Source organism: Marmota flaviventris, chromosome 9 (assembly GCF_047511675.1).
Source record: "Marmota flaviventris isolate mMarFla1 chromosome 9, mMarFla1.hap1, whole genome shotgun sequence".
Classification (NCBI taxonomy): domain Eukaryota; kingdom Metazoa; phylum Chordata; class Mammalia; order Rodentia; family Sciuridae; genus Marmota; species Marmota flaviventris.
Genome location: NC_092506.1, coordinates 113,415,060 through 113,430,927, shown reverse-complemented (window position 1 = coordinate 113,430,927; position 15,868 = coordinate 113,415,060). Strand labels below are relative to the sequence as shown.

Below are 15,868 nucleotides of genomic sequence, written 5' to 3'. Positions count from 1 at the left end.
GTGTGGACCAGGACGACTGAGAGCACAGAGGACTAATTGTTACCAGTCAAAAGCAGCTGCTCAGAGATTACAATGTAGGCCATGGCATATTCTACTATGAAAGTGGCAGTATAGGGCAGGTGGAAGTTTTGCCTGAAATCAGCCTTGTCTTTTGATGACACATTTTAAATGTGTCAATCATTAATATTGATTGCAGGGAGAATCATCAATTTTGGAGATTAAACCTGTAAGCTGAGTCTTATTTTTTTTCAATAATTATTCAGGAAGGTATTTTCATTAATTTTTACCTGGTTCCTTCCTCTAACGACCAATAAAATAAGCGTTTGTCCTTATCTATAAAACAATGATGTTTCAACCAAACAAACAAAACAATCAGTCAGTGAAATGAATCAGAGCAATCTGGGTGGAACCCTCTGTGGAGCTTGGTTACAGGCTCCGAAAGAGTAGGGGTGGCATCTTTTGATTTTATTTTATTATATTTTTCTGGATCCTGGCAAGATACTCTGAACACAGGAAGAACTCAGTGCCCATTAAGCCAGTGAATTCAAGTTAAGTCTAGCCTGGATGGATGGCCTGGAAAGGCTTTGGAGATTCCACTTGTAAGGGACCATCCACCAGTTTTTCCATCCTTCTTTGTTTGTTTGCTGGTTTTGGCTTTTTCAAAAGAAACCATCTTCTTTTCATGTGCAGAGAGCAAGTTAAACCTGGCCACAGGCTGGTGTGCTGGAGGGGCCCTTCGAGGGGAAATCTAGCAGGGAATAGAACATTATGCATGAAAGGTAGATGGAGCAGGAGGGCAGAAGGCAGCCAACAGGGATCTGTGACTGTCATTGGAACTAGTGATCATGAGGCGGAGGTGGGAGACAGGGGATGAGTTGGATTTCATTGATCATCACACAGAGCTATCCAGCTTTCCAGATGTTGCACGCATGTCACACAGAGTAACAAGCAGTCCATTGCAGAATGAGATTTCCCTTTGAAAGTGAATGTTTCAAGGTCCTTGGAAAGATTTTTTTTTCTCTTGCAGATGCTGCTTATTCTAAATGGATGTGAAAGTAGCTATGAAGGTCAAGGTCATGTAGCTGGAAGGCTTTCTCCATGTTCTTAAGTAGGATTCAGGGAGTCTGCTCTGCAGGTGCAGGAGGGAAGTGATGTAAGTGGACATGGCCCATGTTTGGTAGCACTTGGAGGGGTCCTTGAACCATCTGATCAGCATCTATGCATAAGGGGTGTGTGAAAAAAACTTAGGATGAATTTATGCAGAGTAGCTCAGAAATACCCCTGAGTTGACCACTTATAAATATTTTAAAAATATTTAGAATTGTCAGTGGCATTGAGATCTTAAATGACAGGGTTGAGTACAACTAAACTGAGCAACATAGAAAGTACCCCTATGTGACCTATGACCTCGGACCCCCAGAATAAGGGAAGGGCTATGCATCTGGGCCCACACCATCTCAGAGTGAAATTGCATTTTGGTCATTCTCTGAAAAAAAATCTTTCTATTGCTATCCACTGTACTTGGGATGAAATCCAAACCCTACTCTGAGACTCCCAGCTGTGGGCTGAGTCCTCTCTTCCTTCTTTCCTTTCTCCCCAGGACTGCAGCAGCATCCCTGGACACTTTCTGGTTTACAGATACACCCTGATTCTTCCACCTCAGACTTCTAAACACATGCTGCTCCCTCTGCCTAGAATCACTATCCCTGGCCATTTTGCCCAGTGAGGACACTCCTCCTCATATTTCAAGTCCTGTCAGGCTCTTGAGAGGGCCAGCCCTTGCCATGTTTCCTGCTCTTCTTGAGCTCAGTCCCCTGTCAGTGTCTTTCATAGCCTTTACTATAAACTGTAATTCTTTCACTTGTTTTTCTGTTTCTATCTCTCCCTACTCCCCATCAAACAGTAAATTCCATGGAGGCAAGAGTTTATATCATCTATGCTAGGGTCTAAATATCCGCCCCCAAATTCATATGTTGAAATCAAACCCCTAATGTGATAGTGTTAGGAGGTGGGGAACTCTGAGAGGTGATTAGGTGGTGAGGGTGGAACCCTCATGAATGAAATTATTGTTCTGATAACAGATACCTGAGGGAGGCTTTTTTTCTTTTTCTTTTGCTACACAAAGTTATGAAGAAGCTAGCATCTGTGAGGAACTGGCCCTTGCTTGACACTGCATCTGTTGGTGCCTTGATCTTGGACTTCTCAGCCTCCAGAGGATAGAGCAATACATTTCTGATGTTTATAGATTACCCAGGCTGAGGTATTTTGCTATAGCAACTCTAATGGACTAAGTCTTGGCACTACTGAATCTACGGTGTCTATTCCTGTTTCTGGAACATAGTCGGTACTCAAAAAATATTTTTTAAATGGTGATACGTGTAGGAAAATTGAAGCAATGAGAAGTCAGAGATGTTTGGGACATTATATGGAACTGCTTATCTTCCCTTCCCATCTCTTGCCCCTGCTTCTCTTTTTGGCGCTGAGGATTGGACCCAGAGCCTTGCACATTCTAAGTACAAGCTCCACCACTGAGCTACAACCCCAGCTGGTCCTCTGTTTTCTAATGTATGGTTTTCAACCTCTACCACAATGGAATGCCTGGCAGAGCTTCACTGGGCCCAAAGGAAATGGTAGGATGAATGGCTATTGGATTAATACCCAGGTTCTTCTGTGGTGTGAGATTCTAGGAAATAGGTTAAACAGAAACAGCTCCCCCAGAATTCCATCCTTATATACAAAAAGGATACGAGGACCCCTGAGGACGGGGCAAGTTGGTGTGGAGTATTGTAGCCCGGGGAAGGAGCAGAAAGCCTCTGCCAGTGCAGCTCTTGAATGAGAATGACCCAGGGAGCTGCAGGAGCCAGTTCTCACCCATCAGGGTGCAGTCAGGGTACAACTACTTGCCCTTCTTTCCCAGCTGTACCCATGGATAAGAGCCAATGGGCTCCCCTCTGTGAGGGGAACAGATGGTGGGTGAATTCCTGACCGGCCTTGGTTGCTCCCTTCTCCAGGTAATTACACAGTGAGGAAACATTATTGCCTCTAAGGCTCAAGTCACACAGGGCTGGCTGCAGTCTTTCCATGAGTTTGTTTATTTTAAGAGGCCATTTGGATTATAATGGTGGCATCCAGGGAGTGCACACAGAGGGATCCTAAATGCATATAAATGTCAACTATTTTCTTACTATAAGCAACCTCATCCCACTCAGTCCTGGCTCTCTCTACTTAGCTGTTACCACTTGATAGAAGGATGAAGTTCAAAGCACATGCTAAGGCACCTAGATTCTCAGTCATTTCTCCCCTGGGATTAGGCCGTTTGCCTCTGCCACAGGAGCCAAGGTTATTTGAATAGCAGCTTCAGAGTAAAAGTAAATAGTCCCTTAGCGGGGGGGGGGGGGGGAATCTCTATATCTAATACTGCTTCCTAGGCATTTATTTATTACTCACAAGTCAACGAGCCTTATTGCTGAATTCTAATAGTGTCTACAGAGACATCTGTGGTGAGTACATCAGTGCTGGCCTTTTGACTGGCGCAAATGGAGCAGATCTTCTGGGTCTGGATGCGTTTTCTGAGGATGATGTTCTGATTTTATATGTGTGTCTAGTTCTCTTTCCTAAACTGCGATTCATGCTTGACTGGTGAATATGTCCATTTAGGGTTTCCTTCCAGTCCCCCACTCCCAACATTATATATCTCCATTCTGAGTTTCTGACCCTGAAAAGCATTTTCAGTGCAATCCCAGGCAAGGCACAGACCCACAGGGAGATGGCCGGCTACTCCCAGAGCTTCCTGCCTGTCTGTGTGTCTTGTGCTTTCTGTCACCTCCAGGAAGGCAGTAGCACCCTCAGAGTCACCTGGTGTTTTTCTCCCCTGCTGCTGACTGAGGGGCTGTGCACCTGCTGTTAGCTTGGTCACTTGTGCTGATTGCTTCTGGATGGTTACAATGATGGGTAGATCCTGGAGAGATGTGGAAGACAGGACCACACTGGATCTTCTGACCTCTGGCTGATAGCAATATTTCTTCTCATGCTAAATCAAAGCCTGAAGGGCTGCTATATCTTTCCAGGCTAGTCTAAGTAAGGAACTTCTAGATAGCCAATTTGTCCATCTGAACTCTTAATATTGTCAGTGGGTGACTGGAGCAGAAGAAAACTCCACCGTCAAACCTCTGTCAATGGCATTTTCAACAGAAAATTTCAGTCTTCATTCTAGGTGTCCTGAAATCCTTTGCCAACATTAACTATCACATCTTCCTCTGACCCCTCCCCAGGGTTTGCCCATATCAATCATTTTCCAACTTTTGCCATGAATATACACCATTATAAAGTGGATATTTTGAAGTTACTTGTTACATAGAAAGTGTGGATCATGAACATTTAACATAAAGAAGAGATTAAAGTTATTTTAAGGCAGAATGAATGAGCCCAATGCATGAACCCATACTGTTTGCATTGTCTGCATTTGTTGCCATCTTGAACTGTGTTTTCCTACAGAGAATGACACCTGAGGCAGGAGTCTCAATCTGGGTCTGTCCTTTCTACCTTTGCCCATATATCCATCTCAATGCCAATCCAGATGTTGACACTCCATTTTTAGATTAACAAAACAAGAAGAATCAGTTTGCTCAAACTGGCAATGCATTTGAATGGGAAACCAGTGACCATTGATTTTAAATGAGAAAGAGCTCTATAAGGTCAAATTCTCTTTATGGGCACTAAATATTTAGCACTAAATTTTTAGCCATGTAATGGTGTGTCCTATACAAGGGAAAATCCTATAAAGGGGAAAAAAACACGACAGCAGTTTAAGGAGATGTCATTAGTAAAAACCAAGCCAAGCAGTATAAGTGGTTTCTCCCTGAAAGCAATTCTTCCTCGTCTAATCTCTTTTCACAGCTCATTTGTTCTCTGGGAATCAGAAAAAAGGTGTTTCCTAATTATCTTGCCACAGGAGAACTGAGGTGGCGGATGGAAGCCAGAGCTCTACAGCATGGCACAAATCTGTTTGATGCTATTGGGAGAGATGAGGCTCTCCTTACTGCTGTGGCTGGAGCCCAGTGAGTGGCCATAGACATGGAGTATTTATGCAGGATGATGTCCTTCCACATTTATTTGGGAGATGCTTGCCTCTCATCTGTGACCTTAAGCAAACTTAGGGAACCTCTCTGAATCCCCTGGTAACAAGGGGCCATTGAGACCTCCATTGTGCTTTGAGAATCAAGCATCCAGAAAAAGTGCCACTGCTGGGCACTGGGTGCTCAGTCTCCAGTACACATGCAAAGAAGTTTCCAGAGAATAGTTTTAGAAGACAATGGGCAACTTTTTCTTTTTTTCTTTTTAATCAATATGAGCAATATAAGTTTCTGTGGTTCTTACCTCACATAAGAGACAAGGTAGGCCACGGTATAAGAAGAGTAAATGAAGGTACCCAGTTGTTGGATAAGAAACAGAGAAGGTGCTCCCCAGGCATATAGGGGCTCTTCTCCTTCTCCTCAGTCATAGTTAACTGCTTGAGCCAGGATCTTAAAGCAACAGAAAGAAATGGTGGGAGCGGGCTCCCTGGTTGTTCAGATGGCCAACAGGGGAAACATCTGAATGAGAGAGGATGGGCAATGTCTTTTCTGCCATGGCCCAGAAACAGAATCTTATGGGCAAAGGTGTCAACACCTAGAAGGTGTAAGATTGGTAGAGAGAGGAGAACCAGAGGATCTTTTCAGAAAGGAAGGACATAGAAGTTAAGGCAGGAATTCAGCTTCCTATATGTTCAGGATCTGACAAGTGAGCTATCATTTGGGGATTTTGTAGATACTGAGGCCTGCGGGAATTACCAGTGACCACATCTCAAAGCCTGGCTCAGCTCTCTGTGGCCCATCAGTAATGACATGGGCTCACAGCCAAGCAAAAAGGACCATGACCTATAAGTGTTTTGTATGCAGGAGCAGTGATTTGGAAGTAACCAATTGAAACACTGGCCATCATTGGATTTTGAGTTGAATAAGTCCATTTTTATTTAAGAATTTCCAGAAAATGTTTTGAAGAACTTTTCAAACTTTAGTTAGATCATCTGGTCACCAAGAAGGGGATTTCCTTGGGATATGAAGTTCATTTTTCTTGCATGTAGGTGGCCATGATGGAAATCAGAATATGAATACTGGAATTAGTATTTTACGAATCCCATTGCACATCAGCTCTGATCTATCAGGGAGCTTTAGAATAGGAACATATTGGACACTTTGTCTTCAACAGACTCTTTAGCTTCTGCATTGGCTGAGAGGTATGACATGGCTCTGGTTCATTGAAGTCACTGGCAGAATTAAAGAACCCCAGAGAGAGGCTTTAATAGCCAGTTGGGGGATGTTTCAGAATTGTAAATGGAGGCAGGATCAGGACACTGTCTAGCCATGTGACCAGCTTCCCTGTGGCTTCCTTGCCTTCCAGCCTCATTGTGGGGTATAATCTGGGGGTCCTGTGTGGTTCTGACTAAGACAGACTTCATATCTGGCAAGGGGTTGTGCAAGTAGTCCTGCTCTGAAAGCCTGGGATCTGGCTAGCCAGGGGTAAGAGAGTTCCAGCTGCAGCTCCCCCCACCCCAGACACCCAGTCTTGGCAACTGGCTCCCTGCCTTGGACTCCTGATTATATGCAGCTCCCCCACTGGGGTTCTTTTGGCGGCTTCACTTCCCTTTCCCCTGAGGGGGGATCCCAGCCCTTTCCCCAGTCCCTGAAGATCTACTTTACCACAGAAGGATGCCACAACCACAACCCAGCCTCCTGTCCATGGTGGGAAGAGCCCTGCTTGCCCACTGCTATGCTGGTCCACTGCTCCAGATCCAGCCCCAGTGCCAAGCTGAGTTGGGTAGCCCACGAGATGTGGTTCCTGTCCCAGTCCACCTTTTTCCTCTTCTCACCAGCCTCAGACCTAGGACACCAGTGTGGGGGAATGTGGGCCTGAGATCTGCAAGATGTCCCCTTGTTCTATCTTATTTCTGCCTCACTGTGGTTCCCAGGGAAGGTGCTTCAGTTCTGGAACAGGAAAAGGCTTCCACTCTCAGAGAACAGTGAGAGCTATGAAGGTCATGGGAGAATCCTGCAGAATTCTGTGTCTGGGAACCTGTGAACGCCCTTTCCAATTAATCACAATTCTGTTTTTCTTAACACTTGCTTGGCTGGCCTGACAATTTGTACTCTATGAAGCCAACAACCTTCTTTTTTCTTAACATTCATCCACTTCCCCAATTCTCCCCTCCCTCACCTCCTGGTCCCAGGGCCGGAAGAAGCAGCCCATTCATTCCTAGCTCCCCAGGCATCATAACCGCCCAACCACCCTATGAGAGCCCAGCCTGTAGCAGTGAGGTTTTCAGCACCAGCTTGAGACTTTGGTTCAGCCTGGACTTGCCAGCAAAGCTGCCTCTATGGTCACCCGTCACTTTTGCTTCACAACCCATTATTCACCTTGATAGCCAAAGTGTGCTGAACCCTGAGGTCAGTGTTTGGGCAATAATGGGGCAGATGCTTATTTAAAATTTTCAATGTTTTCCTCTCTCTCTTTTTTCTTTTCCTCTCTGAATCCCTTTGGGTGGGGGGGCTGAAGCTTTCTCTCAGGCTGTCTGAGATGGTGAAAGAAAACTAGAGTGAAGGTTAGAATCACTTTGCAATTCTTGGGCCCTATAGTCCTATAGAAACCCCAGAGGCTGGGTTCTTCCTTGGGTGGAAGGTTCAGGGTACAGTGTGACTGGGAACAGGCCAGGCAGTTGTGATGCCAACTGTGCTTGTGCTCAGAGGTGCTGTAACCCAGAGTGACTCTAACCAGCTCATTATCCAGTAGGCTGCAGTGGGCACGCAGAGCACAGCGGAGAAAACCTCATGTACTTGGCAGATAATAACAGAGATGAACAAGGGCCTTGAACTCTGTAGCTCTTAATAAATGGTTGTTGGCCTCATAGGCCTTAGCCCACCAGAGATCTGTGAACTTATCTCTAGACTGGAGGTCTGAGCTTTCCTCAGGCAGAATCTCTCCTTCCTGAAACTACAACACACCTCAGGGCTGACAACCCTCTCTTGATATCAGCCCCTGGAAGGGGCTGTGAGTTCCAAGGAGGAAAGTGCCCTGAGACCTGCAGAGAGAGGACAGATGCCATTCTGTAACTTTCACTGTGGGGAAAGCCATTTTGGCTTGGCACTTGGTATTGACAGAAGCAATCAGAGAAGAAGCATCACTGTTCATGGGGCCTAGGCAGGAGGCCACTCACTCAGGGAGGCCTTGAGTGGGGAGATGTGAGAGCTGGAAACACTGTTCCCTCCCACAGAGCCTTGACAGCTAAGCTTCCCAATGGCATACTCAGCCAGTTCTCTCTATCTGCCCTCCAGAGCTCTGAAGCATCTGTGCCCATGGAAGCTGGTGGGGGGAGACTGTGGGGAGAGTACAGCCCTCACACTGAGCCCCTGGTCTCCTGGGACACACTCAGCCCAACAGGCTTGTCCTCTTCTTCCTGCTCAGCGTCCACATCCTCCGCTGTCTCAGCATGGCCCCCTACTAGGGGAGGGCTAGGGAGGTACTGGTGGAGCCGGCCTTCCCGTTTCATTTCTGCCAGTTCTTTGGCACAGCAGCTGGGTGTGTTGGTCTCATAGGTGTCATGGAAGGTGTTGTAGTCCACCTCATAGAAGCCCTTTTCCAGAGTGAGGACTGGTGTGAATCGATGGCCCCAGAGCACCTCTGTATCCATGTAAGAGCTTCGTGCTTGGCAAGTCATGCCTGGGGAAAGAGAAGGCATACATATGAAGATGCAATGACTTATTGAGCCAACGATCCATCAGTCCACCCAATTCATTCATCTCCGTCCATCCAATCATCCATCAAGCATTTCTTTCACATCTGCTTTATGCTAAACATATAGAGGTGTCAATCTCAATAAGACATAGTCCTTGTCCTGGAGGAAATCAAGATATGGTGGGGACAAAACATTAGAAATAAACATGCAAAACTCTGGAGCACATTCCCAGACACAAGACTGAATATTTTTTTTTTGTATAACTGGAGGCAACAACGTGGCTTCTGATAACAGCATTCAGGTCTAGAAGATTGAGACAGGAAAAGAGGCAGAAAAAAAGGATTGAATAAAGATAAATCCAGAATGAGGGAACATAGAGAAAGTGACAGACATTTAGAACATATGGAGATTACTTCACATAGACACATATGAATAGAAGCCTACACACTCATACACACAGGCACAACCGCATGTGCACACACACACACACACATGAGCACACTACACATACACACGCATGAGCACACATACACACATAGGAAGGGGAGAGACACACATGCACTCAGGGCTTGGCTTCTTGATCTGAGGATGGTCCAATGCCCCTGCTCCCCTTCCATGCAGCCCTTGCCATGCCTCTGTTATTTTTAGGTGTTGCTTTCTCTCCAGAGAGGGAGGGCAGCTTTGTTTATGGATGACAAGCCTCTGTGCTTAGGGGCACAGGAAAGCAGCTTTCATTTCCATCTTCTGGCCCAGGAAGGCACTAGCTTGTGCTCTTTGGGCACTGAAGGAGAAGCCTTCTCCAGTTCCCCACCTTGGGCCTTCACTGTGAGGGTGTCATGCAAACCAGACCCAGGGCCAAAGGCTTCATCCCACCCAAATGTACTCTGCCTGGATCCCCCAGGGAGCCCCCATATATGGCTAGGTTTTAGCCTACTCTCTGCCCTCAGTGGGGGCAGCCTGGGCCAGGTCTTTCCATTCAGTCCACATCTCTTGTTGCCCACAACTTGGTTTCAGCAAAGGTGTAGATGCACAACTGGGCCCTGACTAGCCTAGTCCCAGGCTAGATATTGCAGGCTCCCAGGGCCTTGGGAATGACAGTGTGACAAGACCTCCACAGTAGCTCATGGGACAGGCCCCTTGGGCTTTTCATGCCCTCCTACTGTCTCTCCTCTAGGGATGTGGCTGCCTGTGTCCCCTAGATTATGTGGTTCTGTCATCTTTCAATGTATTTAAAAGGACCCTCAGTGTCTGGCACTGTGCTTTACCTGTGGTGCTCCATGCAGTCATTTAATCCTCCCAAGGATTCAGTGAGATTAACTGTCCTCATTTTGTTGACAAGTCAAACAACTTTCCCAAACTCTCACAAAAGGGCTATGGCAGAGCTGAATTCATGCCCATGCTTGGCTCCATGAGTGTGGCAAACCATTTGAGTTGTCTTCAGATCAGAACAGAAACAAGTGTGGGGGTCCCCTTCTCTGAGCTCCCTGGGTCTCCCCTACAGTCCCAATAGAGCAAGGGTAACCCAGATTATGGGAGAAGGTCAAGGGGTTAGGGCAAGTCAATGTGGGCCACTGGTTTTGAGGGCAATGTGAGGGGAGGAGGCAGCTGGGCAGGGCCTGCACCCGCTCTGCTGACAGTGGCCCTTGTGCCCTCCCTGATACAATGGTGAAGGCAGCTGCAGATACTGGTAAAGCATGGTTTTCTTGTCTTCCCCAAGGCCTCTCACCTGATCCCTCTTTTGTGACTTTGGAGAGGAGCTCTTGCCCCAGAAACCAAGCCTGTGTTCTGATCCTGACCCTATCACCAAAGGCAGTGTGACCTGCTAGCCCCCAGCTCTGCAGGAGGCAGCTCTCTGCATCGCTGCTCCAGGGGCTTCTGTGGCTGTCACCATATCCTGCCTGGCCAGGTTCTGACCCCCCAGCAGGTAGCCAAGAAGCCCCCTTTGGCACCAGTCCTTAGGGCCTGTTAGCACCCTCCTGCCTGGAAATGGAAGGCTTTGGGAGGCCCTGTTTGAGTCCCCCAACCAGCATTCAGCTTCCCTTGTGATAGGCCCTGAACATTTTAGGAGACCAGTGTGGTGTGATAGAAAAAGCTCTAGATTTATAAGTGAAATGCCTAAGCAGGAACATTTATTGTCTGCATGATCCTTTTAAGCTTAAGCAACCACATCTGTAAAATGGGGTGGAAGCTAGCCCTACACTATTGTTTATAAGAATCGGGGTCGGGGAAAAATCCCATGTGATCATTTTGAGCATGAAAGAGTTTTCTATGTCATCATTAGGGTCTGGGCTGCTGCTCAGTCTAGTTGGTGGAAAAAAAGGAAGAAATGGAAATAAGAAGCAAGGTGCAGGATTTTTCTGGGGGCTCCCCTCCCTGGGAATTCTGGTCCCTAGTGTGGGGAGGACTGGGGTCTGTGGTTCTCAGCCAGAGCTCAGGCTCCCTTAGACATTGGGCTCTCTGGAGCCACCTCTAAGAGATCTACCATAGCTGCATGGCTAAGGAATATGGAGGCTCTTGGCTGTCAGCTCTGAGAGTTGGTAGCCAAGCAGGGGATGCCAAGCTGGCCATAGAGGGCATCTTCTTGGACCTATGTGAATGTTGATGCTTCAGCATAGATGTGCTGTGTTCTGCATGGAAGGAGCCCCGCATGCTTTGGGGCCACAGAACCAACCTCCTGGAGGAAAGCTGAGAGGGCATAAGTATCTCTAAAGAAAAGTAAATCTGCTTTAGCTTAGGAAATGCTGCATACTATCCTCTCCTGGTGATGTGACTCACGGTATTGAAGTGGCACCCCCTTTCTCCACAGAAAAAATCTTAACTGGGCTTCTCCAGAAATCTTTACAATGGCTGATTTTAGGACTATCAGCAAAAGAGTCTCTGCAAAAGAGTTCAGTGTAGATAAACTTTCTATTTTCATGTTGCCCTGTTTTACTTGGCCACTGGCTGAAAAGATACCAGCACTCCAGGTGCTGGACACTCCCTTACTAGTTTTTCACAAACATATCCAGTGTAGTAGTTTGTAGAAATGTGCAAACAAGGCCTCTGGCCTTGATCTGGGTTTCACAGAGATGTCTACATTTTTTAGATAAGTTACCAACTGGGCTCCATGGTAACAGCTGGCAGGGGGAGGAAAGAAAGGGAAGAAGAAGCTCTCCCCTTCTCAGGTGTAGTCCTTTAAGGGTTAACATGCCCAAAACAGTGAAAGAAAAAGCTGCTTTTATGTGAACTTCTGCAGACTGAACTTCTGAGCCCCTTCCCTTGCATGCTGGGTATAAAACTCTGAAACTCCCTGAACTCAGGTGCAGGGGATTGATTGATTACAGCAAAAGCTGTGCCCTCTGAACCTGGCTGCAACCAAATAAAACTGTTTCCTGCTATCTTTGGTGCCTTGTTTCGTTTGTCCCTATAACAGTATATACTCATGGTAAGGCATGAAAAGCCACTCTAGAAAACCCAGCTTGCCTTTGTGTCACTCCCAGTCAATATCACCACTCCCAGTCAATATCACTTTTGCTTGTTGGAAACAACTGCCAGTTCTGGGGTCCTCTGGCTTGAGGTGTGTCCTGGCTCTATGACTTGGTAGTGCTTGCTGTGTCTGTGCCTCTGTTTCTATACCTATACCTTAATGAATACTATCTAACAGGAGTGTGGAAGGACACCGAATGAGATAATATTTGTTCTAAGTCTAGAATAGTGCCTGGAAGTTGGGAGGGATTGATCAACACCAGCTATTGTTAGTATTCCATCTTGAGTAATAATGCCCCTCAGGTCATTAGGAGCTGGACATACTGATTGTGCAAGCTCAGGATTCTCACATACACACTTTCATCTTCTGGAGTCACAGTGGTCTAAGCTCCAGGGGAGGTAAGAGGATCATGTAGCCAAGGAGGAAGAAATGTCTTACCTGTTGCTTCCACCATCCCTTCTAGAATGACCACGACTTCAAACTCCTCCTGATCCAGCTGAGCCCGAGACATCTCCCAGAAAGGGCTCTTCTCATTGATCTCATGTGAGATGATGAGTGGAGACACCAGGAAGAGACGGTCATCGCCAGTGTCGAAGCCCACGTTGATGTCAGTCTGGTTCAGGGGGATGAACTCCCCCTCTTTGGTCTGGCGTGACTTGATGAGCTTGGCGCGGATGGAGGCCTCGACAATGTGGGAGTTGCGGAGGTCCCCCACTCGGAACATGAGGCACAGCTTCTCGTCCCGCATGGAGATGACCGCATTGTTGGAAAACATGAGGGTCTCGGCTCTCTTCTTTGGCTGGCTGATCTTGACAAACATGCAGCCCACCATGAAGGCATTGACGATGGAGCCCAGGATGGCCTGCACCAGGAGGAGTATGATCCCCTCTGGACACTTCTCTGTGATGACTCGGAAGCCGTACCCGATGGTCGTTTCAGTCTCAATGGAGAACAGGAAAGCAGACACAAAACCACTGAGGTTTTCAACGCAAGGGATCCACTCTTGGTCACCTACATGGTCCAGATCACCCCGGATATAAGCAATGAGCCACCAGATGAAACCAAAGAACAACCATGTGATGGTGTAGACCATGGTGAAGACAAGCAGATTGAAGCGCCATTTGAGGTCCACCAGGGTGGTAAAGAGGTCGCTCAGGTACCGGTAGGTTTCCTGGACGTTGCCGTGGTGCACATTGCACTTGCCGCTCTTCTCCATGTAGCGCTGCCGGGGCTTCTTGCCTTCTGCCAGCAGACGGGTGCGGTCTGTGGCAATGGGGATATAATCACGGGCCTGTTTGGGAATCTTCTTGGGGTCCCAGGGAGTGACTCCAATCTCCATGTCCTGGTTCATAGCGTTCCTAGAGTCACCAGCCATAACTGGGTTATGTGGAGTTAACAAAGACATCATAAGTGAAGTGGACTGTGCTGATTCCCAGACACAAGACTGGAGAGACTCTCACCTGGGGACTCTCATGGGCCTCTCCCTAACGAACAGTAGCTGAAACTGTAAAATTCTCAAGGGCAGGGACCACTTTGCCTCTCTGGGGCTTATTACAGATTCTAGCATATACTAGATGCTCAAGAGTTCGTGGAATGAATAAACAAACAGTGCCTATGTGTCAACTGTAAGCAAAGTATTTAAAGGATTTAAGTAAATCTGGGAGCAATTTTACAAACAATAAATTAAATGTCTTCTATATTCCTTGCAAGATATATGGATTGTCACTCATTACTATAAGAACTTGCTGGAGTTAGAGGTTGTAATGCACATTATATACGGTGTGCTTATGTATCACAGTGATTTATTTTTCTCTCTTTCTTTTCTTTTTTTTTTTTTTTTTTTTTTTTTTTGCTGGGGATTGAATCCAGGGTCTCACACATGATAGACAAGTGCTCTACTGCTGAACTCCATGCCCCAACCTTGTTGATTTCTAAGAGCCTCTCTCCCTCCATTAGCATGAAAGCTCCAAAGGGGAATAATTTTGAGTTTACTTTGTTCCCTGACATTTTGCAAGTACCTAGAGGATAGCCTGGTATGTACCATCTACACAAAGGAAGGTAGTGAATAAAATGGATGGCTAAATAAGAAAAGTAAGAATGCAGAGTCCCAATGAGGGTGGGTGACACACAGGCCACCAACAAGAAAGTGGTAAAGCCAATATTTGGGATGCTATTTACCTAGCCCAAAGTCTGTGCTCTTTCCTTTAGACCTCATTGTCTCCCTTCCTTTCATCTAGGAGATTTTAGCCACAGACAGAGAGGAAAAGGCAGTGTGTGTCTGTTTGCCAAGTGGTCACTCCTACCACTGTGGAGTCTGTGACCGTCTAAGCACTTACTAAAATGATGAATTGCTGTGGAGATATCTAAAAAGAACAAATTTTAAAAATTGCTGTGGAGATACACTCTTTAAAAATGTGATCCATTTATTCCCTACAAAGTTGAGACAGAATATTCACACGCCAAGGTTTTCAAAAGGACTGTTTGTTGGAGGATGTGCCATACTTCAAAGAGACATCAGACACCTACAATATCCAATTGACTATTTTTCTGATATTCTGCTCAAACCCATTTAAAATGCTTTAAGACTCTGATGAAATCAGGCAAGACTGTGAATATCTCTGTAATTAATAAGAAGAGCTTAAATTTCTGAGCATCATGAGCCAGGCCTTGCCCTAAGAAATTTATATCCGTCAGCTCATGTAATCCTACCGTAAAGCTATTAGATAAATAGTTATTATCTGTTCATTTTTTAGAAGAAGAAAATGAAGCTTGCGTAGAATGTGGCCAAGTCAGGTTTTGGATCTAGGTTTATCTGGCTCTAGCCCAAGGACTTAACCACAACCCTCAGTGTTTTATGGCTTAGACCTCAACTGATGAACTCTCCCTCCAGAAAGTTCTACAAGCACTGATCCTTGGAAAGTCACCGTAGGCCGTACTATAATTTGACACTTCTTTATCACTGTAACCAAGTTTTCCTGTGTTTCATAGGTATACTCCTTCCCAGGTGTAGGACTTTCCAGTTCCCCCTAATTTCTTTCTTTGTCCTGATTGAGAACTACAATGTGCCTTGACCCCTCTGTGACATTTTTTTTTTTTTCTCTTGCAGGCTTAAACCCAAGCCTTGAACATTCCCAGGCACTCTTGATGAACTGTTAAGGTTGTTGCTTGAAACACCAAAAATTCTAACATATTGCTAAACATGCAGAAACTACCCTTAGCCTTGAGCCAAATTCCTTAAAAGTCCATTAGATTTCATACCCTGACCTGTGCTGAGGACATCCTTAGATATTCCTTTTCTCACTATACATTCCTCTATAAATTCCCCTAAGAGATGCATTGGACTGATCACCCTGAGGTTTATTGTTTACTTCTTTGAAATCCCAACCAGCCCCATCTTGGGATGGTTTGGGAGCAGTCCCGTGTGGGAACTCCACCACTTTTGAGTCTATTCCAGGGGTTTGGCTGGACAGAACTGTGCCCTGAAAGAACCTTATGTATGTATGGTCTATAAGCCACTGAGCCAACTGACTTATTGACCAACCAAGGCAATCTCACACACCCTGGGAGGTCAGATGACCCTGACAGACCTCTTCCTTTGTTGCCTGGGTGATTGCAGCAATTTCAAGGTAACCTCA

The 15,868-nt window shown here is 46.2% G+C and overlaps 1 protein-coding gene across 1 annotated transcript; it reads right to left on the bottom strand.

Moving 5' to 3' along the window:
- Positions 1 to 8,428: 8,428 nt before the first annotated feature.
- Positions 8,429 to 13,611, bottom strand: Kcnj5 (potassium inwardly rectifying channel subfamily J member 5). Its single transcript, XM_027945536.2, has 2 exons — positions 12,672 to 13,611; positions 8,429 to 8,751 (listed from the first exon to the last, which is right to left on the bottom strand). The coding sequence occupies exons 1-2, from the start codon at positions 13,606 to 13,608 to the stop codon at positions 8,429 to 8,431; spliced, it is 1,260 nt and encodes a 419-aa protein (XP_027801337.2). The 5' UTR covers positions 13,609 to 13,611.
- Positions 13,612 to 15,868: the final 2,257 nt, after the last annotated feature.